Source organism: Pelmatolapia mariae, linkage group LG16_19 (assembly GCF_036321145.2).
Source record: "Pelmatolapia mariae isolate MD_Pm_ZW linkage group LG16_19, Pm_UMD_F_2, whole genome shotgun sequence".
Taxonomy (NCBI): Eukaryota; Metazoa; Chordata; class Actinopteri; order Cichliformes; family Cichlidae; genus Pelmatolapia; species Pelmatolapia mariae.
In genome coordinates, this window is record NC_086241.1 from 7244822 (window position 1) to 7271885 (window position 27064).

At 40.8% G+C, this 27064-nt stretch overlaps 1 protein-coding gene across 1 annotated transcript in view; it reads right to left on the reverse strand.

Moving 5' to 3' along the window:
- Window positions 1-27064, reverse strand: part of lrrfip1a (leucine rich repeat (in FLII) interacting protein 1a) — a 48008-nt gene that overhangs the window by 7471 nt on the left and 13473 nt on the right. The window contains exons 3-22 of the mRNA XM_063496613.1: window positions 21479-21565; window positions 15604-15621; window positions 15389-15460; window positions 12891-12932; window positions 12421-12471; window positions 12188-12223; window positions 11289-11348; window positions 11165-11206; window positions 11013-11066; window positions 9740-9799; window positions 8218-8301; window positions 6883-6960; window positions 3880-3906; window positions 3650-3775; window positions 3085-3156; window positions 2333-2503; window positions 1422-1514; window positions 1111-1203; window positions 846-938; window positions 599-743 (exon numbers count right to left, since the gene is read on the reverse strand). Coding sequence (XP_063352683.1) covers window positions 599-743; window positions 846-938; window positions 1111-1203; window positions 1422-1514; window positions 2333-2503; window positions 3085-3156; window positions 3650-3775; window positions 3880-3906; window positions 6883-6960; window positions 8218-8301; window positions 9740-9799; window positions 11013-11066; window positions 11165-11206; window positions 11289-11348; window positions 12188-12223; window positions 12421-12471; window positions 12891-12932; window positions 15389-15460; window positions 15604-15621; window positions 21479-21565 — 1504 coding nt within the window. The remainder of the gene's footprint in view (window positions 1-598; window positions 744-845; window positions 939-1110; window positions 1204-1421; window positions 1515-2332; window positions 2504-3084; window positions 3157-3649; window positions 3776-3879; window positions 3907-6882; window positions 6961-8217; window positions 8302-9739; window positions 9800-11012; window positions 11067-11164; window positions 11207-11288; window positions 11349-12187; window positions 12224-12420; window positions 12472-12890; window positions 12933-15388; window positions 15461-15603; window positions 15622-21478; window positions 21566-27064) is intronic.

The following is a 27064-nucleotide window of genomic DNA, read 5'->3' on the forward strand; positions in this document are numbered from 1 at the left end:
GTTAGCTGATGACTTAGCGCTCCAGTATCCTGAGGAAGTATGCCTCTTTTTAGTGAAAGATAAAAAAAAAAAAAAGGCCAAACTTAAAATAAAATTTCTCATATTTGCTCCAGTCAAACCAGTGCACATCTTTTATAGCGTCCACAGACGGAGCATGCACTCTGCCACAACTGTGTGGTACATGAACGTGTTTTAAATAGTTAATGGACAACGATGGAAATTTATGTTATAGAGAAAAAAAATATATTGATGGTTAATGGTTTTAGTCCTTTTAAGGACTAACGCTTCTGGACAGTGAGTAACTGATGAAGGCTCGATTAGTGAACTAGTTTTTCCCTTTTTACCAGAAAAATACAGAGGATCACCAAGCTTATCCTTAACAGATCAGTGCAAATCAGAGTCTAAGTGATATATAACGCATGAAGCTGGGAATCGAATAGTTCACTCCAAAATCTGACAGGAAACTCAATTCCAATAGTAGAAAAACATGTTCTATTTCATCGTTACTACTGTTTTGGAATGAGACTCTTGCATCAGTTCTACGCCGAGCCATGCAGTAAGAAGAAAGGAAATTTCTTAATTCCACAGTGGGTTTTACCGAGCATGCTGTTCCCCTCTGCTGGGGTCGTCTGTGACTCCTGAGCTGGTTGGGAAGCAGGGTCTACACTGGAGGACTCATCAGCTTCTGCCACGTCAACATCCCCATTGATGCTCAGATCAGGTCCCAACACTATTCCATGTTTCTGCACAGTTAGAATAAATTGTTAGCATCGGAAAGCACCAGAACAGCAATTCCCAAACAACTAAAGCTTACAGTGTTTTGTTTTTTTCCACACACTGAGTACCTTCAGAATATCTTTCAGCTTCACGACTTCTTCTCTGAGCTCATCGCGCTCAATTCGGATTGCATCTGTGTATTCTTTCTGTCGCTCTAAGGCCTGAGCAGAGCCACCCACCCAAAAGTGTTGCAGAGTGCAAAACAAAGTTAAAAGTGTGCAAGAAGTGAAAACAAGTAAAAACAGGCATTCAGGGTGATGCAAAGAAGATACTGATTTCATGTCAGTACGCTGAATATGATTAAATGAAAAACTGCTGGCTCATTGGCCATACCCCAATTTTTTTATCCTTCCACTCCACCGTCTCCTGCAGATCAGTTATTTCTCTAACAAAACCCTCCTGTTTCAAACGCAGCTGACGGATCTCCTAAACAGCAGGAAAAGGAAAGCAAAGGTGTAAAAGAATGAAAGTAAAGCAGAGCAGGTATCAACTGTGCGGGAAAAGAAGGAAAAGCTGTGAAAAGCACCCCAATATGCAGCCTCTCTGTGTGACACACTAAGTACAGGACAGACTTTTTTTTTTTTAATATGGAAATCTGCAAAACGCTTCACACTCATAGTGAGTGGGTGATGGGGGGTACTCACGTTTAGCAGCTCTTCACTTTGCTTTAGCGTCTCTTTCATTTCATTGAACTGGAACTGAAGCACGCTGTGGGCATACTTCTTTCGCTCGTATTCCTGTAGGGAGCAAGATTTAGTTTAACAGCCAAATAACTGACAGAGGGCACAAAAACATTACAGCACAGCTGCTTTTGGGAATCTCAACACCTTTATTGGATACCAATACTGATTTAATGAGCTGACAATACACTCATGTCTCATATGTCCTAATGCAACCTTATCAGCTCTGCTTTGGTGTAATAAAAAGCAATGAAGCTCAGTTATGATTTCCAGCCTCACTTCTGTTTCAAACCTCTTTAAAACACTTGGTGCATAAGGGTTATATGAAGCTTGTTAGATGCTGGGTTGTCCAGGAGAAATCTTTGTACTGCTTCTTATTAGAAGTTAGGATGTCAGAGCCTTGTTTGATACATAGACTTTAGATAAAAGATGTCCCCCTGTGCCTGTACTTGGGATTTGCACTGATTCACTTTCCAGACGTGGAAGCTATGTAGATATTTTTTGGATATGCAGTCTACTTTTTTTGCAGTGATTCTCTGCGTGTCTATTTTCAGACATGTCTGCTTTGGGGAAACTAAAACATTCAAACTGCGGCAGGTTTTGGTTCTAGAGTTTCAGCTGTTCCATGACATCCTTAACTTTGTGATATTGTAGTTCTCTGCAGACTAAAGAGATCTTCAGTAAAGATGGCTATGAAGCTGTGGAGGCCAGCTGATACTCTAAACAGAATTTATTGGCTTTGACAGGAGATGTCACACGAGCAAAGACATGGTAATGTACAGAATAAATAATTTTTTATGATCCAACATAAAAAAATGACATACTGTGCTTCTTCACTTTATATTAATGGCAGTTTTAAAGACAGTCTGTCGTACCTTGACTTTCTCCTCGTACTCTCGGCGTGACTCAGTTAGCAGCTCCTCCAGCTCCATGAGTGAGTCTTTGAGCGTGTCCACCTGGTACATCAGGTTGTTTTTCTCATTGTCCAGCTGAGCGTTCGACACCATGGCCTTACGATACTTCTCCTCCACTTCTGCTAGTGCATCCTGATGCATTGACAAAGGATAGAGGAATATCACAGTTGCTAGCTCATCACCCTCCAACCGGTAACAGCAGGTGGCTGGCACAGCCTGAACCCGGTTCTTCTTCACCACCGTGGCCATGTGCTGTTCAACTTGCACCATTATATATACAGTATTTTTATTTTACTATGTAACACTCCATGAGATTGCTGTTGATGAATCAGCACTGTGTTAATAAAACTGCACTAATGAATTTAGATTAAAGTCTGAATTATGTACTTTCTGTAAGTGAAAATGAAATTAAGCACACATGCATGCACACACATCAAAAGAAAGAAAGAAGACCACATGCAGATGTCACATGTTAGCATGCAACGTATTTGAGCCACATCAAAGGACTGCTAATTAGTGTCCTTTCACTCCTACTTATTGAGGAAGAATTGAACACTCTCTCCACAAGTTATTGATCTGTATTAGCAGAAGCCTCAGAGGAAAGGATTTCAACCCAGTGTGCCATAAAAGCAAAAAGAAAACCACAATAACCAGTTCAAGTCAGGGGAGGCAAACCAGTTAGTTAACAGTATGGAAGGCTCTCAGGTTTATACCTTGACTTCTTTTAGGTTCTGAGTGTACTTGGCTTCCACTTCCTGAATCTGATCCTTCAGTTCGTGAATCTCCTGGTAAAGAGTGCAGCAGCAGCAGCAGAGGTGAGCAGAGAAGCACAGCGTGACAGCAGCAGTGAAGGTGAAGCAGAGAGTTTGGTGAACAGTTAACACTGTGAGAGGACAGCTTCGCAAAGACAACAAGAACGGTAAAAACATGGCACAAAGTGACAAAACAGCTAGCCCGGTTGTTATGACTGAGTAACTGAGTTATGTTTTTCAGAGGCTGTTTAAATAAAAACTTTGTCTTAAAAATTTGGCTTATTGCTTAATGCAAAAAAAGCTATTTTTTATGTTGTTTTTAAAAATTTCATCGCCTTTTGCGCTAGGAAAACACGATTCATCCTGACATGAGTCTTTCTGCTTTTAATCAAACTATCTTTGAACAATAGCGATCAATAAAAAATAAACAACTGGGACATGTCCAGCTACTGCTTTGAAGCATCCCTGCTATTAACACAATAGCAGGGATGTAGACAGACAATGCTGTCTGTCTACAGGACTGTACCTTGATTTCTCGTATGGAGCTCTCGGCGTCTACAGTTAAAGCCGTCTCTCCGCTTCCTCTCCGGGAGGACGACCCTCCTAATGATGTAAGCGTGGCTGCTGTTAAGGCTGAAGCTGCTCGAGATCCCTGACACAACGAAAAAGAAATTTGTTACATAAAATACATCCAAACATATTGTAAGAATAGCATTCAGTCTTCTCCATAACTGTCAAAAAAAGTGCATTTCTCACCTTCTCAAGATAATCTCTGTCCTCCACCTGTTGAGAAAGATAAACACAGTCAGAGGAATCAGAGGCACATGAGAGGCCACAGGGCCAAGAGGATGAACTGAGGGAGGAAGGAAGTCCCACAATCGTCACTGCAGCTACCGCAGCACTGATTTATCTTCACATCTGCTGATAAAAAGCAACACACCACACAAAAACCTCCAAGGACCGGAATCTGCCATCTATTCACAAGCACAAATTCACCTCTGTATCAGCGTGCAAATGATTAATCAGAGTGATGTCAAAGCTCTCTCAAAATATCAAACTAACAGCAGATCTGTGTTAAAAAAACAAAAAAAAACAGCACACGCAGAAACTGCAGTTTCAACACAGATTAACTTCGCACACAAACCCAGTTAACAGCAATCGCTGTCTTTGCAGTAATAATAAACAAAGTTCGTTTAAAAAGGAAAAGGAAAAAAAAAAACCAAAAAACAGGCGGCATATAAGAAATCAGGCGGGAACTCAGCTCACATCACAGCCTCGGCCTTCTGCGGGTGCAAAGCTACTCACGTCAGGAAAGTCGGGAATAGTGACATCGTCCAGGTCCCTGGGAAGACCACTGCTACTGCTTCTCAAAAAACTGGCAACAGAGCTGCAATTGTCCTGTGACAGCCACCAGGGGGCACAACACAACAACAAAGAAGCCAAACACTCATTGAATGTTAAGACTTCAGAAAACTTTAAAAGTACTAATTGAAAAAGTACAGCAGGGGCTAAAACTGAAGAAAATGACCACTAATAATCACCATCAGTGCTGTAAAAGTTATTCATCAGTGTATTTAACTTTCATTTCGTATTTTCTAAAACCTGGATGTGTGAAAAAAGGGCCGATAACAAAAACACAGACATCACTGTGCTGTCCAAAAATGCAAAAAACCAGACTTGTTATTACACAAGTTTGCACGTTCTGCAACACATTGCTACATAAAGATGTGTGTGATAAGTTAGATGGCACTAATTTAAAAGAGGAACATTTGTGGGACTGTTTCTGTCACTAAAATGCTTCACTTAAAGTACTCTGTGCAGCTGCAAGCTGGTGACAGATGGTCCCAGTCAGGAACTGCTCTGCAGCTGATCCAAAGCTCACTCGACCGCTCCGATGATCACACACTCTGGACCAAGCTCACACTTCAGGCATGAAAGGGATTATCCTTTGTGACCTGCAGGGAGTTTATCTCCACATTACTGATAAACTTGATGGTATCTATTTAGCAGTTATGCTCCACAAGTTCACCAGGAGTGATTTTTTGTTTATACTCTACATACGGAGCATTGGTATGTTTTCATGCTGGAGATATCTGCAGACAGTGTTAACTGTGATGCATTCAGATCAAATACTAAACATATTTTAAGTGCTAGGAGAGTTAGAAATATCTGAAAAATCATCTGACACTGTGCCACGAGATTTTCCCACAGACTCCGGATCTTCTTTATGCCATCGACACCCAAAAATGGTCTGTGCGTCACATCTGTGCTGCAGAGCTGGTAGAAACTTCTTTCCCAACTTTGGCAAACACAGGCCAAAAATAAAACATCAACATGCCCAAGATAAATGACATGAAATGTTTTAAATAAAAAATATATTTTTTTAAATCTGATTTTAGCTCAGTGTTAGAGTCATTACTGCAAACTGCTCTTATTTATGGTTGAGCTATTTTCCACTTTCCCTGCTCACTTTGACTGCAAGTACACCACCTCGCACATGGAGTGGAGCTGATGGAAACAGGAGGAGTAAGGAATGTAAGGGGTGAATATTTTTATGTGTCTGAACTAGGGCTGCCACAAACGATTATTTTGATAGTCGACTAGTCACCGATTATTTTTGCGATTAGTCGACTAATCAGATCATGCATCCATTGGACGTAAAACATACAGCTTATTGCACCAGCATGCATCTGCTCTTATATAACTATCATTAGCTTACAGCTTTAAGTGTTTAAAGTATGTGCTAACTAAAAATAAAGACAAGATGATAGTTTATTAAATTTTAATGAAATTTGCAGATTGTTTCGGTGAAGTTTAATAAACTCCTTGCTATCTAAAATATAACGGGACACCGGAGTATACTCTCGAGCATCTCACACTTCTGATAATCAGTTGTCTGCTTGACGTTTATTCAGCTGTGTAAAAACTATAACTTTAATCTCAGGCAAACCGATTTACTCAGGAACAAATAAAATACTAAAAAAAAAGCCAAACAATAACATTTTTAAGTTATCTAGTGACTTATGTATGTTTAACCTGAGTAGCGAAAGACGGCGGTGGGTTTGAAAACGATTTGCCGGGAGTCCGGTGTTCTCACGGGCTCTAGTGAGCCTTGCCCCCGGCTAGCTATCGAGCTAATGGTTAACAGAGGTCTCCGAAAACGTCGGAGCGCTTTTGAAAATATGTGATAAACTGAGCAGATATTTGAGGTTTACACAGTTACATTCTCGCCTGAAAATATGTTAAACGTTTATTTTGTGACCCAGAAAGAATAATAAGAGTAATATTAAAACTAACTAGCTGCCGCCATTGTTGGAAACTGAGCTCGGCTGCGCTATGAATTCTGGGACAGAGCTACTTCTTCTTCGGGGTTTAACGGCAGCTGGCATCCTTGTACATGCAGTGCTGCCATCTCCTGTTTCAGTCCGTTATTACACTCTTAAATCCTACTACTTATTCCTGCGTCTTTTGTGATCTTACAAAGCTTCAAACGACGCGTCGACTATTAAATCAGTCGTCGACGATTTTGATAGTCGACGTAATCGTGACTAGTCGACTAATCGTGGCAGCCCTAGTCTGAACACACTTTGAGTGAACAAATCCTCCAAACAGTGAATCGTGAGCTAAATGTTTCAGTCTAAGTGCATGATGGGTCAAACAAAGCATCTTGTCATTTAATGTTATGTCCACATGGCATGCAGCCTAAATCATTTCAAACTCCAGGATGAGGAGAAGTGTGTCTGGGGAGGAGAGGCTCACCACTGGGCTGGTACGGGCTGACCCGGCCCTGCTGGAGGCTCTGGAGCCGGAGCTGCGATAACTAGTGTACTCTACAGGCTGCAGAGAGAAAACGTCGACATGTTTCTGTCACCAACTACCATGCACACACTCACATGGTGCCTTTAGTACATAACATGCATCTACCCTTCTTTTATACTTCAGGATTCAAGCATTACCATATTCAATATCTCTTATGCAGCAGAAAAAAACATACATACTAAATGATGACTAAACTAAACGATGTTTTAGTCAAAAGTCTCTAAAACTAAATCAAAATTTGTTGTTAATGCTGCTTCACTGCACTTGTTTGTACCGCCTACTCTTGTCTGTGTCCAGTTTGTTGTTAAGATCTGAGTTGTGCTAATTTATGTATGCGCTGCTCTATAAAAAAAACTAAATGCATGTTGTGTGTGTGAGTTCATATTAATTACTACTGCCCATAAACAAGAAAACGATACCCATGCCATATACACGAATCCTTCTAAAAAGCAGATCATTTGCCAAATTGCGACTGTAGATGATTTACATCCACTGGCTCACCCGGCTTCACTCTCCTTTCAGGTAACCATTAGAAACATCCATCCAGACCATATTGGCACATGCAAGTTAATTTAAACACACATCAAAATGAACCACACCACACATCAAATAGCGCCACAATTCCACCAACGTCTTACATGAGAGCTGGCGCTGACGACTCGCCGCGACCCACTGCACAGACTGTCTTCATATAAGGAGCTCTGGACATCACACACGCACGCACGCACACACGCGCACGCACGCACGCACACACACACACACACACACACACACACACACGGTCAGCTCAGGGTCACACCTCAGCAGTGTGAGCAGACTGTAAGGTTTCTATATTTCTATATTTTGCTCAGTGGATTAAAAAAAAAGTGAACGCTGGCTTCAGTGCCTGATTCAAAATGTGCTCTGTGAGGAAGCCTTTAACTGAAATATTTTGCTCTTGAGATCAACAAACTCAGATGCAGTTGCTCATGCTAGTGTGGAGAAGTGCAGGTCAAAAGTGAGTGGGAGGTATAGCGGTGAAAAAGGTGAGCTGGAAATGAACCAACCCTACGATAAAGCTCCTGGCTGTACTGACTGAGTGACCTGTAGAACTGCAAGAAGGGATGAAGAAGGAAGGAACAATGATGCTTACATGAGAAATAAATGAATAAACATTTAACTTTAAGCTCTGCTGTCCTGCTGCCCCACCCGTGATCATGAAGCAGCAGAAAATTGTTTTTTGGGGGTTGAGTGCGTGTGTCTTTCTGATGGTCTGGCTTTTGTCTGCATACAGACCTGGTAACCATTGAAAGCTGAGCCTGGGTTTCTGGAAGAGGACAGACCATTGAGGCGGTACAAGTCAGAAGACGTGTAAGAGGCCTGAAATGAGGAGAGCGAGAGTGATGAGCGGAGATAAGAGGGAGACGAGAGAAAAACTGATAGGAGGTTCAGAAGGTCACACAGCTGTTTGTTGAAGCAGCATTTAAAAGAGTGCAGCAGTACACACACACACACACACACACACACACACACACACACAAGGGTATTCCTTCCTGACTTCACTTTGGTACCATTGTGAACTACGGTACTGTGCAAAAGTCTTGAGCCTTCTTCATATTTTCGAAGAACCAGACATTCTTATATTTTTAAAGTTCTCCAGGTTTTCTGATAATCTTCTCTTTTCAGAAGCTAATGGCTGCTTTTTTCCTTTCATTTTCAGTCCAGTCCTTGTGCCTGTACATTTTCAAATGAAATTATTTTTTTTGTTCGTTAAGCCATTAATGACTGACCTATTATTATTCAAGCATTAAAAAGACACCTAACTCAACAGATGAACCAGTTTTGTGTCTACATATAACAGACAACTTAGCAAAGAGCCAATTTTAAATTGTATATTTAGGCACTCCTAGCAGCCTGTCACAAAAACACATTATGTTCAGTGAAGCCTCATCAGAAAATGTCTCAGTGGCTCTCAAGAAGCCTTTCTTAATGAAGAGAAACAGTGAGAAAAGGCTGCTGATCTGTAATCAAATGATGAATCCAAATTTAACATTAAACAGATTTTTATCCACCATATAACACTATCTGGAAAATCTCTGATTGGTAACAGCTTCATTTTTCAGTACAACAATGATCCCAAACACACTGCCAATGCAGTAAAAGCATACCTGAATAGAAAAACACATAGTGGAGCACTATCAGTGATGGACTGGTCTCCTGAGAGCCCAGACCTCAACATTATTGAAGCAGTAGGGGATCACCTTGACAGAGACCAGAACACAAAGGCTGAAACATCCAAAGAAGAGCTTTGAATGCCCTTCAAGAAGCCTGGAGAACTATTCCTGAAGACTACTCAAAGAAATTAGAAGAAACTTGGATGGGAAGAGTTCAGGCTGTGCTGAAGAATAAAAGTGGTTACACCAAATACTGACTTTCAAGCTTGTTGAAAGTCAAACAAGCTGTTTTTACTTTATAGATTGTAGATTATAGATTTCTGCACCTATTTTCCAAGAAACATGAAACACAAACAAGAGGGATGACTCAAGAGTTTTGCACAGTATAACCACTCTTTGCAGGAAAAATGTCACAGTCGTGTTTGAAGCTTCTCTTAAATTCAAAGGCAGACAGCTGCCCAGGCTTCAACACCACATCAGCAAGTTCAGTAACATCTAACCATGCACCAGTGAGTACTAGAACTTGTTAGACCACACACTACACAAATATTTCAGTTAAAATAAACAGACTAAACCGTCAGTAGCTACTTTGGTTATTAGTCATAACTTTGGACAGCGAGTGGACGGCGTGCAGAGCCACGCACCAGCTGCAGGTCTGATCGGGAGACACGAGACAGCCGGCTGTCATCGCTCAGTCTGGAGCTCTGAGAAGCAGGAGGCACAGGTGAACTCACATCATCACCAACGCATGCAGTGTTCAAAGTAAAGCAAATAACTGTCATGTTTAAATGGAAGCTAACATGTCCCATACAAATGTGGCCAAACAGACACAAAAATGAGACAGTACAATATAATAGTGTTTATACTTCAGCTTTTTAATTAAAGTCATAAGAGCTCCTAATTTGTGTTTTGTTATTTGGAGGGGGATGAATAACAAAAAAAATGAGGAAGGAAATCTTATTGTTACTGGTCTAATCATTCAATCGTGAACAAAAATATAACTTCCATTATTTGGACGCTCTTCCAGTTAACTCGCTATCCGAACGATCTTCACGGCTTTCACACGCTCAAGATCAGCAGCTCCACACGGGACATCTGAGTGACAATTTCAGTGTTGGTTTCACAAACGTTACACCCCGTTTGTCATGTTTTAGTTCAGGTTTTTATCTTAGGCTTGTTACTGCCTACCTTTCTGTAATAGTTGACCACTAACAGTAATCTTCAAAGGAGTTTTCAAAGACAAATAAAGTTATTAGAAGTAATATTAGAAGGAATTCTACTTACGAGGTGTTACTAAAAAAATCCACCTTCTCCATTGAGTACAGCTGCTTGTTTCTGTAAGCCTGTATGAAGCTTTCATTTTTTGAGGATGTCCAAAAAGCAACACCATTTAAGTTGATTATCACCAAGCTGGGAAAAGCCAAATCTGAAGTGAAGGGTGGATTGTGAGTGAAAGCTGTGCTGGTCTGAACAAAACACTGGTATGCTTGCAATGCCTCTGGGTCATGATCAGTCTTCCCACAGCAGTGACATGAGGGTCAGGTCAGTTTGACACTCAAACACATGCAAATGAGGTTAAATTTGGACAATTTCTAATCTACAACCAGCCACAGCACTGGAAATGGTCCAGAGGTGCACACGTAGCTCAGACAAATTTAAATGTTTTTCACTTTCTGACTGCAGTTTGCAAAGACCATTAAAATGACTAAAAGATTTTCCTGCCTCGTGACAACATGTGACATCCTGTTTTACAACCTATTGTTATCAGCTCAATCTGCCTCTGCATTTTGTCCACAAACAAGTTTTAACACACGGCAGGTGAAGCTGGCTCATCAAGCCAAAAGCAAAAGCAGATCTCTCATATTGTTCCAGCGTAAGGCTGTTTGGCGGCATGGATTAGAGGGGGACAGCACGCACCGTGAGGTCTAGCCTGGAGCGAGACACTCTGCTTTCATCACTGAGTCTTGAGATCTGACAGAAAGAGGAGAGTTGTGAGCAGATTCTGCATAAACCATTCCCCCCCCACATCAGCTTGAATGCTACAATCAGTTTGACACACAGCTACTGACCCTGTCAGATATGACGCTGTATTCATCATCACAGCCGTTTTTCTGTGAATCAAGAACCAGAATGAAACACACAGATACCAACTCTGTTTGTGCCATGTGTGCAGCAGTTTGAGCTTTTACATACATCTCTGTCTTTGTGCTTATGTTTCTTCTTTTTCTTTGACTTCTTATGTGAGGAGGAGCCCTTGAGAGTGAAGAGAAGCAGAGCAGAGAAGTATAACACAGAGCCGTTTGGACGACAGGTTTGAGAGTGCAGAAACAATCCGAGCAGCATACTGAATGTTCATGCACAAATGACTCTCCACACTGAACACACAGCGATTAGTGGCACAATAAAAAACTGATTCAGCCAATAAAATGACTGAGCCAAATATCCGGGATCTCGCATGTCCGGCAGAATGATTAGTAAGAAGAATTTTTCCACAATTACAAAGCACAGGAACAAGCTGCATTACAACCTAAAATAGTGCAGAGTTTGTTTTGGTTGGAGGACGATGGCTCCTCAACGGATTCCAAGGTAATCAAAGTTCCTTTACAACAGCACAAACAAGAACTCAATGAGCAGCTCTGGAAATTGCTTTGGGAGGTTAGTGATTGATAATGCTAAAAAGCATTCCAGTGAATTGCCGTGGAGTTTAAATATTTTGGCAGTTTTACAAGGCTTAGACGCTTAACAAGCTTCAGCTCCAGCTGCTTGGCGTAGAGGAGGCCTACAACGCCCTCGATGTTACATCTTTTTAAAAGGGTTTATGCATCATTTGCGACATCGTGCACAGGTTTACTCAAACATCTGATCATAAAGTAAAGAAATAGGCAGATGGATAATGAGAATAGACAATAAGACCTAATCTGTGTGTTATAACTTAAATGTCTGGCACACAAACATGCTTTGTATTACTATTATTTGAGTTACTGCAGGAACTCGCAAACCAACTGTTAGTCAAAGCAAACAATTCACAACAAATGTCCTGGAAAAGCAGTTCAAATTCATCCATCGTGTGTTCAGACACTGTCAGCTCTTACCCCGCCACCATAAGCTCCAACTGCATCAAGATCCGACTGTGTAAAAACACACAACATCATCATGTCACACTAACACCAGCTTGCTAAGTTATCCAGCACTGACACTCTGTCTCCAGAGGAGAGGGTCGGTTTTTGTGAATGAAAATGCAAAGAGAATAACTGAAAGGAGAAGAATAAAGGAGGCTTTGGATTTTTTTTTTTTTTAAATTACATGAGCTGTTTGTGATACTGACCCTGGCGCTGCCTCGGCTTCCCACTGACATCCGCTCATCGTCGTCTGAGAGCTGCGTGAGAGGGCGAGAGAGTGAAATGGATGGTTAGGGTTCGGAGAATGCAATGGCTTACATCTGCAAAGACTCCAAACATGAGATTCTGACAGGAGGCCTCGAGCTGCAAACACACATGGTTCCAAGTCAGTTTTCGGTGTGACCCTAAAGACAGAAACAAACCTCATCTAAACTTCCCCACCGCTTCCTTCAGCGCTCTACTCTGATGAATAAAAACAGAGAGCTGCCTAAAGTATGAGCCTGTTTCAAGTGTCATGAAAACATGCTGCTGGATCGACCAACACAAAGCCACATGTAACTTCTAATTTAGTTACTCTGTGCTGTGTTCGTCCAGCACTGGCATTTTCATGGTAAAAGACAATAGATTACAGAGTTAAAGCATGAAGAGGTGGAAACAGAGAGAGAGGACTACAAACCATGTGAATCCGTGAAGGACGTGAGTACCTCTCACTGTCTTCCTGAATAAGGGAGGGGAGGGGTGAAGATGGAGGAGAGAAGGGATGGAGGGGGTAGAAAGGTAGGAGAGAGATGTCAAACATCAACAGGATAGACGACGAAAGAGGAAAGTGTCATTTGAGCATTTAAATGTCTTTTGAAGAGTCCAGATTAAGAGTCCAGGACAGATAAACATTTAAACACCACAAAGAGATCAAAGTCATTTATTCTGTTGCTTTACATTGTTATGTTATATTTTTATTTCTTGTGCTTTATTTTATTTTTTATCACACTAAATTTTTTTATCTGTGAAAAGTGCTATAAATACATTTTGCTTACTTGCTGAAGAACTGATAGTTAATTTAAAGCAAAGGGAATCTGTCATGCAATTCATATTTGCCAGGTGATAAAATACATTTAACTGCACTGCTGTTTTCACCTTTTAACTGCGTTAAGATGTGGATTAGAACATATCTGTTAGTCCATTGCTGATTATTTGAGCAGATTTCTTTATGTTTTTATTTGCTCAATTTGGAGTCTACAAAGAAAAAGTGTGCACTGATTGGGAATGGTCAGCTTAAGTGGTTCTTCAGGGCTGAACAGCACCACAAAATAGTGCCTCCCTTTTGTTTTTTCTCTGGAATTTAGATATTATGCCGAATAAATAAAAAAGTAATTTAAAAAAAACTCTCTTTATTCTAGTAAAACAAATCACAATATTTGGGTTCAGACGTGATTAAACACTATCCAAACTCCATCATCTTTATTACCTGAATCCATTGGTACAATGCAAACAATGCATATTTTATACCAAGACAACAGCCATGTTTACATGGACACAAGTAACCAGTTAAAAAAAAAAAAACCTGACTGGAATAGAAATGCTTCACCTAAACACACCAACTGGAAGATTTTGACCCAATCACACACCTTCGTGGCTTAACCTGCCTAGATACAGGTAGGTTACACCAATCCTTAATCAGAGAGGTGTGCATGTAAACACTTTTTCCAGTCAGGAATGTTCTCGATAAGTCGACTAGTCCAGTAATTGTTGCTAATTGCTAATTGTTTACATTTCTACAGCCATTTGCTACTATATAGAGCTGCAGCCTCGACATAGTTGTAGAAAAATGTAAGTCTGTTAATTTAGGCCTGATCTTTTTGTTAATATTATTATTATTCTTTTCAATCACAATGTATTCTTTAGTAGTTTTTTCAAACATTAATTTGTCATATTTTAGTAATATATGAACAACTTTTTAGTAAAACGTTTTCACATCATATTTAATATCAATTTATTTTAAGTGTTTTTTTTTAAACTTCTTCATTGTGTGGAGCATAACATGCAATGTTCATAATGCATTTAATGCAAGGTGCCACCCAGTTAAGCAGAGTTTAAAGTAAGATTCAAGATTGAGGAGATTAATGAATAGTTTCAATGGCCGTTGTTTAGACAGTTTTTGACATTGTCCATTAAACAATCCTCAAATTTAATTTGATATCTCGAGTGTTTTAGTTTTAGACTAATTTCTTTTTCTTGTTTAGTCGACTAAGAAATTCTTAGCCAGAAACTCCCCTACTTCCGATGTTCAAAGTGAAATTATCCTTACTGCGTATGTCTGTTACCATTTAGTGAACATAATGTAGGTGCATTCAAAAAGTGACAAACGTGAGAGAGGGGAGAAACTGAAACCCATGAGATGCAGCAAGGTGACGATAAAAAAGGAGAAATCCAGACAGCGGTGTTTGTTTACAGCAATCACAACTACTATTTCTACTATTCCCAGAAAGTTGGACAATTCCAAAATGATTTATTCTGTTTAAATGCTTGACGCATAATGCAAACGCACATTAGGATCAGATCACCTCAGTTAGGGTCAATGTAAAAACAGTGAAGCTCTAATTTGACACATGTAAACATGGCTACTGACACAGTGACACAACCTGGGTAAAAGGAAGCTCACAGAGGCTCAGCCATGCACACTTTAAATCCACAGCTGTCAAACAGTAATCCAGCTGACACTCATGCAATTTTCACCACATGCCAACACTGTTCAGACTGAAACATTATGATACTGTTGACAATAAACCGTTACAAAAATTCTCATCACCACCTAAAATTACGCATCAAAATTAGTCAAACAGTTACTCCTACACACTGAGTATCATTGCTGTGAAAACCCTTTGAATAATCTGCAAAGTCATACTGAGTAAGTTAAGTAGTGAATTCAACGCAGTAAATCCCATGCAATCTCATACCAACGGGGCAGATGGTCATGCTGATTCAAAGCCAGATGGTCACCCTGCTTTTTTAATAAGTGGATTATCATTAATGTTCAAGCTTTGATTCCTTATAATCTTTTTTTTTTTTTTAAGGCTCAACAGGAATGACTGAGAATTCAAACACAGACCGGGCACATGGAAAAGTCAAAATACATGCAGATCTGTTAGTGTTGTTATCACAGCACAGTAACTCTACCATCCATTGTTCAATATCTCCCCATTTGTTGTCCACGCGGTCATCTAATTTGGTGTTCAAGCCATAGTATTTCTAGGGAGAGGCAAGAAACGAGGGCAAGATAAAACAGGTAACTTGTTCCATCTTTTTCTAGGGTGCGATCTGAAGCACACATCGAGGACGATCACATTAAATCCAAATATGTGCAAGGTAGAAATAAGGAAGAGTAAACCTACCTTCTGCACCTGAAAGATCTAAGCAGCAACACCGAACAGCGACAGAGGAGAAAGAGCGGAAAAACAAACAGGAAAGATTTAATTAAATCAACATTAAAAAAGATAAGTGATGGGAAAAAAACTGAAACACTGGAAAGTGAAAAGCAAAACAGCATGCAGGAAAAAGAGCATGAGGCTCGGGAATGTGAAGAACCCCGCTGCACAGCAGGAACTGACCCAAGAACACAAGTTCACCCGAGATTTAACTACCTGTGAGACGCACTTTCACAGCATTTTCCCATGCTCCTGTAAGGTTGGTATCAGTGACGGAAAGCTGTGCCAGTGCCACAATGTCACTTTCACATAGTCTGTGTAACCACGACTACATAGCAGAGAAAACCACGTGACCTCGAGAGATCCTGGTACAGAGGGCTTCCAGAACCACAACCACAGGGAGGTTCTCCAAATAAAACAAAACAAAACATAAAAATAAGCTCCTGGGTAACTCTACAAAACATCTCAAACTGTCCTGTTAGGTTAGGCAGATTTGACACCTAGGACAATAAACTTTATGCTTGTGTAGACAGAAACGTAATCCATATGCAGTAAAATTAAAGATGCAGCCCTGAGCTGCATCTTGACTCATCTCAGAATAAAGAGAAGAAACAAAAGGGAAACAGTGAACCAGGTGAAAGATCACCATTTCAGTTACACCATTTCAGTTACACTTTGTTTAATATGCACAGATAAAACAAGGAGTATGTGTGTTTTACGTTGTCACCAAAATGCTGCAGCTGAAGCTCACTGCTTTTCCAAGCTACTCTGTTTTTTCTCCTCAGGAATCTGAAGGTTGCCTTAGATGATGATGAAGACGATGCTTGTCTATGTGAAGATTATTCAAAAAAGTCTGCTGACGTAAAAAAATCCTCCTGAAATTACCTTCCAGATTTTAAAAGATATTTGGTTGTTAATTCTTTCTTAGTGCAAAATTGTTTGTTCGCACATTTGCTTGGACATCATCAGCAGAGCTCTTGAGACCACACAGTACAGTGGAGACCCACTCATTGTAATTCTTGGTGATGAAAAATGAAAGTATATCAGCAGCTTGTACAAAATGTCCAAAAACAAACAATCAAACAAACAAAAACCCCTAAAACCCTCTGGGGTCCAGGAACCTGTGCTCCTAACCCTTTGCTATAAGTATTACATTTTTTATTATTGTTATTATTTTATCAAAAGCAGACAAAAATAAAACTCTGTCATCAAGTTAAACTCCCATTATCAGATCACACTGTGAGGCCATGAGATCAAATCAAACCAGGCAGGCTGAGACTCTCTTAGTGTTTTCCTGTGTTCGATGTGCTGCGTCACTTGTGGGTGTTGCCATCTGAAATTTGGAATGTTTGAGGAAATTACGGAAAATTAAGGTAGTTTGACTATTCCGATAAATACAATTAACCTTGGCTTTATTTATTTTGGTAGTGGTTGTTATTCGAGATGTTCTGTGCTGGCAAACTTTTAAAGTAAAATAAAGATCTCTGCAGCCTCCAATTTCCTTCATTCTTTGAGTGTTTTGCTGATGTTAATGTGACGGGACAAAACGGAAAGACTGCAATCAGATTTCCTAAAATCTCCCACATACGTTATTCCTTCACCAGTGAGACCAACACATTACCTGTTAAATTTAAAACAACCCTACACGCTGCCTTTTTGAGCTTGTTTCAAAAACTCTGCTGACAGCAGGACACACTAAAAACACACCCCACCCTCAATGACGTACTTTCTACCCCAGTGCTTTAATCCAGATTTACTACCACTGTCTCCCTTGTATACTTGCCCAATAAATGGATTGGCCACTTTTGCAGTTCTGGTCATCACAAAGCGATTTGCAGATGACCGCTCTGCCGGCTGCATCGCTGTAGTAGCAGCAGCACTTTTAGGTGATCAATGGAGAACGGCCTCTTGCCCTCACCTAATTCATAATTAACCTGAAATGGAAGGCCACGTCCCCACACCGATAACCTCACAGATATGCTGTCGACTCAGGAAAGTCATACTAAACTTCAAGAAGGTGAAAGTGAGTTATAAAGGTCAGATTTATTTATAAATATCACTATAATTCATATCGTTGCAGAGTCACAGCTCTAATGTTCTGCACACATCTTCCAGAAACTTCCTCTGTTGGAACCTCAGACGCTTCTGACCTTGTGACCTTTGATCTTGCTTCAAGATCAAAGCAATCACAATACTACAATCTAGTTGAAGAGAATTTGATTTTTATCTAAAAATGAAAGAGTTGAACTCCAAAGAGCATATTATTGCACAAAAATGACCAATGTCCAGTCTAATCAGATTAGGAAGTGACTGGAGGGATCTCGTTTGCTTACTTATCTCTTATTACGTGTCTGGACAGCCTATTAGCAAGTGAGCCAGGCACCGTCATAATCCCATTCATCAAACGAGTTACACAATCAGCCTACATGCCAGCACCGGTCCCCTTTGACTCACCGAGCGCACCTTCTTAATTGGAGGGGTTTTTGGGCGCCTGGTGAGGGCAGCCCTCAGCCCCCCTCCGGTAAGCCGCCGCCCGGCCGTCCTGCTGCCCTCAGGAAACCAGGAAAGGTCGCATCCCTCAGCGGTCACCAGGTAACGCCACGACCAGTCATGAAGGCAGGCTCATGGTAAGACAGAACGCTGAGATTTGAGCTCAGAGCACTCGGAGCAACGGAGGTTTGAATTTCCCCTCGCGTTTAATGCTGCAAAGCTTCTGCTAATAATCCACTCCTAACTTCTGTCTTCAGCGTGTGAGGAAACATCCAAAAATCCAGAAGGTGGCTGAGAGCGCAGCAACCCATCGTTGGTGTCCACGATACGGCAACAACAACAACAACAACAACGACTGCTCCACTGCAGGCTGGACCACAGAGCACAACCTGCTAAGCTACTTTAGAACTCGGCTAAAAGGTTTAAAGGACACACAAACACACACGCACACACACGGACCAAACTCAGCTTGCCAGTGACCACTAATCTGGCATATAGGACTGGTGTGTGTGTGTGTGTGTGTGTGTGTGTATGTGTGAGTGCGTGCGTACATGCAGATTATTGTTCAGGTTTGACACCTGTGTTTTGATTGGTGAAATAACAATAAATTAATATTATAACTACTAATAATCTTAAAAATCTATCTTTGAAAAATAGGCATTCCATATTGACGAGCCATAAAAGATTCAGTTTGTTGTAAAATACTAATTTCTGTGAATAACATACATCAGACTGTCTCAGTATAAGTAATGACCTGGTATTAATATGGACGCTGTCCCACCTAACCCTTACTGAGGCCACCAGTCTGTGCCATTGAGTGTCTCCTACAGTGTAATAACACCCTCAGCCACACTGAAAACACAGCCCAGGAATGGTTCCGTGAACAAAAAGCCCACGGTGCTGATCCAGTCTCCAAACTCCCCACAACGGCATCCAAGTGTCTGTGAGATGGATGAAACTGAAGGATCTGCTGCTAACGTTGCGGTTCTGAGGTTCTGTGTTTATACCCTGAGGGGTCAAAGGTGTTTGGGTTGCACAAGGGGGGGCTTCACAGTAACCCAGGCCATAAGGCATGTATGGGTGTCTGCACAACCAGTGAGCTAAACTGGCACTCATTTTGCCCCGTGTCCTTTTGCCTAAAAGGTTTATGGAATTTTTCTTTTAATGTGGTGGTTGCTGAAGCTGCAAAAGCACATGCATGTTGTCTACTAAAATCACAGTGAACTCTGGTCACACAAAGTTTAATGTTGACAGTCACTTGAAATTATGAAGGCACCTATTGTTTTGGAGCAAACACAGCACTCAGTGACTGCAGGAGTTGATGGCAGCAGCCTCCATCTGCAGTACGATGCACCCACAAAAACTGCTCGAGGCACGTAGCAAAGAAGCTAAAGTAGCTTTCAACCTCCCCACATCTCAATCTGATACGGCATCTGTGGCTCCAGCCTGAAACCCACAGAATCCAAAGGGGTGTCTGCTAACGTCACAGTGCGAGACAGCCAGAACACCCCCAGAGATTCCATGTCCGTGTGCTCAGGCAGCACAGGAAATAAAGTTTATCGACTGAATTTCCAGAAATATGCTTCAACAGTACAGAAACTGTGACTGACGTCTGCCACAACAGACAATTATTTCACTGTCATTTATTCTTCTGCTTTTTTAAAACAAACAAACAATCCCTTCACACAGAAACTGAGCAACATTTGAGTTGAGTTTCCACAGGTGCTAGGCAGTCTGTTGTCCGTTTATGTGTTCAGGATTACAACCGACTAAGAATAGTGAGCTCGGAAAAGCGAGACTCCCTGTGGTTCAGATCAGAGGTGCTCAACCAAAGAAAGAAAAACTCATGTAACAGCACTGAGCTCACATCCAAACACCTTTCAGCACTGCACCTGATTCAACACAACTCAGAACACAGCACGGACGCCAGCACCGACACTCTAGCTGCCAAGGGTCCAGTACAGAGGTTTATGGGGTTCTTTGCTCTTTTTGCGAGAGATGTATAAGTTTTCCACGACACATTGGTAAAAATGGACATGTTAAATAAAAAAACAAAAAACAAAGATTCAATTCACTGCTTACTTCCCAGGAAGGTAGTGCATCACATTAAGGGCCTACTAATATCTGGAATAAGTTATGTCAGTGTTATACTATGTACTGTATTTAGCTACCCAAAGAGACAAAGCCACAAAAATAGAAATGCAATAACAACCAACTTTGCAGGTTAGACTTTCTGACCTTTCAAACGTGTACAGTTTATAACAGCTAATGCAAATTACTGTTGTGATTGTTTTGGAAGAAGCCCTTTACATGTGATGGTTAATTAACAGGAAATGTGCTCCGTGGTGTATGAAGAAAAAGCTCTAATTTTATGTTACTCAAAAACTTTCCATGTGTCAAGATCTGTGTCAGCGTGGGCTGAGATTAACTTTAAAAGGTTTTGTTGACAGAGTAATTAGTGAGAACTTTGGAGGACTTCCTCATTTGCTATGGTTATTTAACCTCAGTATCAGCTGTTGGATATTTAGCCAACCTAGAAACCTTGTAACTAAGGATTCAGTTTGTTACGACATGTTCGTGTATAGGTGGTGGCACTGTTTTAGTACATAAATAATAGATGTAATTTCCCTTTCCGAAAGCCTTAAAGCTGGATTCTTTAACATGTCCAGCAGGGGTTGACTCCTTAGATCCCACCCTTATCTGGTTTCAAAAGGCCAAGACTGCTAACATGCTCAGCTAGAGGCTACAGAATGGGAGCCCAAAAATTAATGAGTGACTTCCTGCTCATTATGTCCATCTTAATTATATGGTTCTATGGTTTGAATCAACTCATAAATTCAGTGTGTTGAACAACATCATCTATAGTTGTTGGAGGTTTTTTAATGAAATATTTTTTTAAAAAGTCAATCAAAAGTCAGTGTCTAAACTACATTTTTACATTAATCCAAATGAAATCCACAGGAATGTTCTTTCTATGAACGGCAAGGATTGCTTGGATCTCGACAGCAGTGCTCCTAAGTGCTGCAGTCACAGTTCCTCTGACCTTTGACCCATAGGATCAAAGAGTCAGCTTAAGAGCAGAAAGCAGAGCTGACAGGAAATGCTTTCGGTCCAAACAAAACCAAGTGTCTAGTACCAACAAGTCTGCTTAAATCCTTGTTTTTCAGAACAGTGTTAGCCATTTGGCAGACAGCAGAAATACTTGTTTAACTCCATCAGTGCTCCGCTGTTTAGATTCAGCATGAAATATTAAACTCTTACGGATGTAAAATCTTGCATATCTGTCCTAACATGAAGTTTTGTATTATGCCATATCGTGTGTCACATGTCATGGGTATTTTGACTTGTATACCTCTTTCTGTTGTCGCTCCAGCTCCTTCATGCGGATCTCTCGGGCCTCTGCCCTGGCTGCCCTCTTTGCTGCCAGCCTGGCCTCGGCCTGGGGATGGAACGGGGGGGGGGGGGGGGGGGGGGGGGCAAATAAAAACAGAGAGAGAGAAAATAGAAAAAGGAGAAGTGAGATAGCAGCAGACTTAGTCCTACTCACACACATCACATCTATAAATGTTCAACACAAATGTGAACAGAGCTCCAATTCCTTGACAGAGTTACTTTGGGAACTTTGTGACACATTGTTGGGAAACAGAAATAAAAACAGTCACACAGCTGAAGATTAATATCACAGGGGGACACTACCAGCCCCTAAAGACCAGTCAATAAAGCAGTGAACAAACACAGGACATCTAGAATCATTTGAAATCTGAACAGATCTCATGGACTTTATTTAGAAGCAGACAATCTAGTGAGACTCCTAGGCCCCCGTACATTTGAAAGACTTGCCTCTGCTCCACTCAGCACTCAGGCGAGAGCAGGGTCTTTCCCTTAAAAGGATCTCTCTCTCAGAGTGTGTGCTGCAAGTGTGTGTGTTACAGTGTGCGTGTGTGTAAGCATTTCCTTCCTCTAACTTGTGGTAGACACTACATGGCTGCAGCCTCTAGGCGGGGTAACTGTAACAGCTCATACCGCTGCACTAATGCATTTCCCCAATGTCAGTCACCATGACTGAGTAACAGGAAAACACTAAATACAGAGTTGGTTTCAGAAGAAAGCACGATCACACACATGCACGCTATCAACAAAGTTCACCTCAGGACTCACATACGCGTGTCTGCATTCATTAAAAGCTTCACCAGGGGATACAAACAAGCTTGGCCAAATCTGTGTTGTCATCAACAACACTGACGTTCTGCACCGCAGATAACAGAAGCACATTCATCTCAGTCTTAAAATGGGATCAAACTGTCAAGCTAGATTCCTGTGCTACCGTTAACAAACTTCAGCCTCTGTATGAGATGAAATGAGGGTCTTATCAAAGGCACAGATCATTGTTTTGGCCCCCAGCATCCTTTACATGTTGTTCTCCAGATGCTTCCATCAGGGCAAAGGTTTGAGCTCCCTGAAGGCACCAATAATAGACACACTGAGTAATTTCTTCCAAATGCTGCTTCTTTAAACCAGTCGTGGCCCTTTCCCTCTATCAGCAGGAGTTTGTACTGTATTTCTGTAATCTGTTGGACTAGAGTATATAAAGCAAACGGCACCTCAGGGATATTAAAGCTTTACGCAACATCTCTGCAGGTCTCTACTCATGTTCACGCTCAAACTGCGTCACTTAGTCCATTGTTTTCACTTTTTAGTTTTAACAATTTCCTCTCCTTTGCACAAAGAAGAGAAGATGCTCTCTGAATATGTACATTAAAAGAAAGAACAACATTTGATCTGTATGTCAGCATGTTCACTGCGTATCAGCAGTGCTTGCTGAGCAAACTTTCTGAGTTATTCAGTCACTTTTATTCAGCTTGTGTTCATGCCGTCAGCAACACTTGCACGCTCGCTTTGTTATTATCCTGCTTTATTATCCAGGGTTTTATATTCCTGTATCATTCTGAAATTGTCCAGGTTAAAGTTCATGTGTCTTTGATGCCTTGCCATGACACAGAGTCTCATTTGGGAAGTGATGAGTGGGTAAAACTTCCACTTATGTCACTTGACTATTTTATGATTCAGCGTTTAATTCTGTTTGTTGCATTATTTAAACAACTTTAAAGTGCACACTTGAGGGGGAAAAGAAAAATTCAGTGTGAGTGCTTTCTGCAGGAAACCTTGTACAACATTTAGACATTTATTAATCTCAAAACTAATAAAACACTAAACTGACTGCAGCATTTGCGAGGTGTGGTGATGTGGTGAAGCTTACCAAAAACAGACACACAGCAGTTCCTCCCAGGCTTCCTCCACAGTAAAGCTGTAGTTATATTACAGAAACTGAAACTGGCATCTGTTTTTTATACATGCTGGGTCATGGATGCCGCTGGTTCACCAGTAAGCCGTTTTTGACAGCTGTCATTATACGAGCAAACATCTGGGTTTAAAGCTGACTTGATCAGCAAAGCTGCAGGTCAAAGTATGAACTACAACTAACTGAAGTGCTGTGAGCATTCATGACTTACGTAAAGCCTGCTTTTTTAGCGTGTAGATCCCCGTGATGCTATGGCCGCTTGATAGAAGTTATGAGCTAGGAAGTGTACAGAATGACTCACACAGCGACCATCTGCTTGAATCTGCTCTTAAGATGTCTTGGAGGTATGGAACCGGGCAACAGAGGATTGAAATATCTGAACAGCAGGCTGGTCGCTGCCTCAGTAGAGATGCTTTTTGCCCTGCAGTGAACTGTGTCTATTTGCCGAGCACCTCCTGCACATGAATGCGAGCCATGCCACCATAATGCATTCCAGGACCTTCCAACTCAAAAGAATTGTCCCGAGTAAGTCTTGCCAAATAACTAAACATTGTTAAATAATGATAAAAAAGTCCAAAACAAAACGCCTTAATTATAAACAATTTTCCGAAAAGCTCCTAAAAATGATGATGCAGGAGTCTATATTGAGTCTGTGCTGCACTCACTGCCTGCGTAAGTGCCATTTCCTCCAAGTCAATGCTCACTGTCCTTGGGACTCTTTGCATTTCTACCAAAAGCTTTAAGACAAATCCCTCTCAAACACTCCCTGTGCTGACAGCTACACTATATATGCACACACAAACTCCCTCTTAGACATTTTCTCTTCCATGAAATTAGAGGTGGCAGAAGAGTAACATGGCATTAGTCTGTTTGACCTCCAGCAGTATAAATACAGCACTTAAAAACTTCCATTAGCATTGGTACGCAGTTGCTCCATCAAACAGCAAGCTCTGGGGTGAAGTGCTTTTTATCCACTCTGTCAGTGAGGTTGTTCAATAGTTCAACCACCAACTTTATTCAGATCAAAGACAAGAGCAAAACAGACCCGCAACAGGCAGATTAGGGAGCATGAATCGCTGGAAATATTTTTATGGGTGGGCACATAGTGCTGTACACAATGCAACACAATTCAGTTCAATAAGTGTCAGAAAAATGTGAACAATTGCAAACTGCATTAGACTTTCCTGTCAAGTCACAAAGGTTGCCTTGCAGTCAGCATCTATTGTGTAGACCGATTTATTTTACTGGTGCCTTAATTACAGGCCAGCTGGGAAAACTACATATAACCGGTCAGATGTTTGTTTGCTGTATCACACTCATATTTGCACTGGCTAAAAATTAAAAGATGGTGTGATGAAGGGATGAAATCAGTATCGGCACTGGTTGAAGTGTCCCTTTCATTTAATTTCAGTCTGCAAATTTCATTTTTCTGACTCTACTCGAGTAGTTTTGCATGATTCACAGTTCAAAAAAATTCCATAGTTTATTCTATTTGAAATGAGTCATTTTAGCTCCTCCCTCACGTTAAATAAATTTTCTTCTGATTGGTTACATATCTTAAAATGCTGAACAGCAGGTGGGTGGGGCTTCTGTGCTCACAGTCAGAGCTTTGTGCTCATATTTAGGGGTATCCCCTCCATGATGTCATACAGAGGCAAGAGAAGGAAAAATTGTTTAAAACTGAGTCTGAGGGCTAAGCTTTAGGCTCATGGTCATTACTGGCATTCATCTTCATTACTGGAAACTCTGGTCATGCTTAATATGAACATCCACTATCCACTTTCATTCAATTCCAACTTGTAGTCTATTTCTTTGATTAATTTATATTAAAGGTTATCAATCCTATGTCCAAAATGGTTTATACTCCCAGGATTTGTGATATGTTTTAGGACAAATGAGTGTATTATGCTTGAGGTGTTCGCCGAGACAGCGGTCCCCAACCTTTTTTGCGCCACGGACCGGTTTATGCCCGACAATATTTTCACTTTAAGGTGTCGCGGATAAATACAACAAAATTAAACTAGTACCGGTACCGAAAAAAAGAAGATTTATTCATAACACACGTGAAAAGACCCAGGAAAACCGAGTTAACGATAAAAACGATAACAAAATAACGCTGAAAACCGATAAAAACCCTGAAAACCATACATTTCACATTTGAGCCTCAACTCTCGCGGCCCGGTACCAAACGACTCACGGACCGGTACCGGTCCGAGGCCTGGGGGTTGGGGACCACTGAGGTAAGAGACCTCCTCCTTTCATCTTCTTGTTCCGTTTTAAAACTTTGAAAGTCAAATTTCAGACACAAACTGCTTAAGGGAACCCGCCTTTCAAAAACCCGCCCTTCAAAAACCTTCACAAAACTAAGAGGTGTGAATTATTTCATCATGACCACATTACTGCCTTCCCTTTTACTGTATGGCCATAGAGTGCAGTACTTAAGTACACAATAGCTTAACTCAAGACACTAAAAAAAAAAAAAAAAAAAAAAAAAGAGCACCAAAAAAAACCAAACAACCTTTTTTCCTTACAAAAGTGTGTGCAAAAGCTCAAGTTAAAATAAACAGTTAAACGGGGCACCAGCTTTCAGTTAAAGTAATCCAACATGATGTGAACAGCTGTAACAGACTGGGTCATCTTTCCATGCGAGTGTGTGCTGCATCAGCCTCCAGTCAAAAAGATGCACATAACTAGGCCAAAAGACACACTCATACCTCCTTTCTCTTTCCTCCTCTAAGGCTATTTATACCGACCTACATGGACTCTGGTTCTATCAAACTGTTCTAATTCAGCATGATGTCAATGGGCTGTCTGCCCTCCTGAGAGACAGTGAGCTAGTTCAGTGCAAAACTGGGATGCTCTAAAGTGCTCTATAGTGATTTGGAGATGCGACAGAAGAAAAAAAAAAAAAATACACAAGTTTAAGTGGGAATACTTCACAGTGGAAAAATCATAAATTACTATTTTGGTCAATTATGGCAATCTCAGATATTTAATGTAGCTATTCATCACCTTAACAAGCATTATGGATTTAACTTTGTTTTTTTTGTTTTGTTATAAACCCTCAAACTTTAAATACATTTCAAATGAAAAATAAATAGAATAATTTGGGCTGAAAAAGAGATGACAGTTCACACACATTTTCATCATCTTTCCTTGACTGATGAGCGCAATTTATTGTGTAAGACCAAATGAGAGATTTGGAGAGAAAATGAATGCAAAATAATAATAATTTTATTCCCATAATCATAGTTTCACAATCATTAGAAGCCACAATCGTAGCTGCAAAAAACCCCAAACCAAAACAATGATTCACCCCCTAGTTTAATGAAGGTTCATTAAGACATACTGTGTAAAGGAAGATTATATAGCCTCCTTCTAGCTCTAAGTTGCAGGGTTTGTTTTTTTTATTCCATTTTAATCATAATAATATGTTACTTAAGTACCTAGAGAGGTCAAATTTATAGTTCTGGCTTCTGTCAACTTGATCCCTTGGGTCTCCTGACAGCCTCTCAGGGCACCAAGTCCTCAAGAGCCGAATGCCAGCCTAGTCTGATTGTCTCCAGCAAGCTGGATTCCCACGCCCCGCACGCCCGTCTTCAGCAGCCAAAGTTGGGTGATTATTCTAATGACCATGAG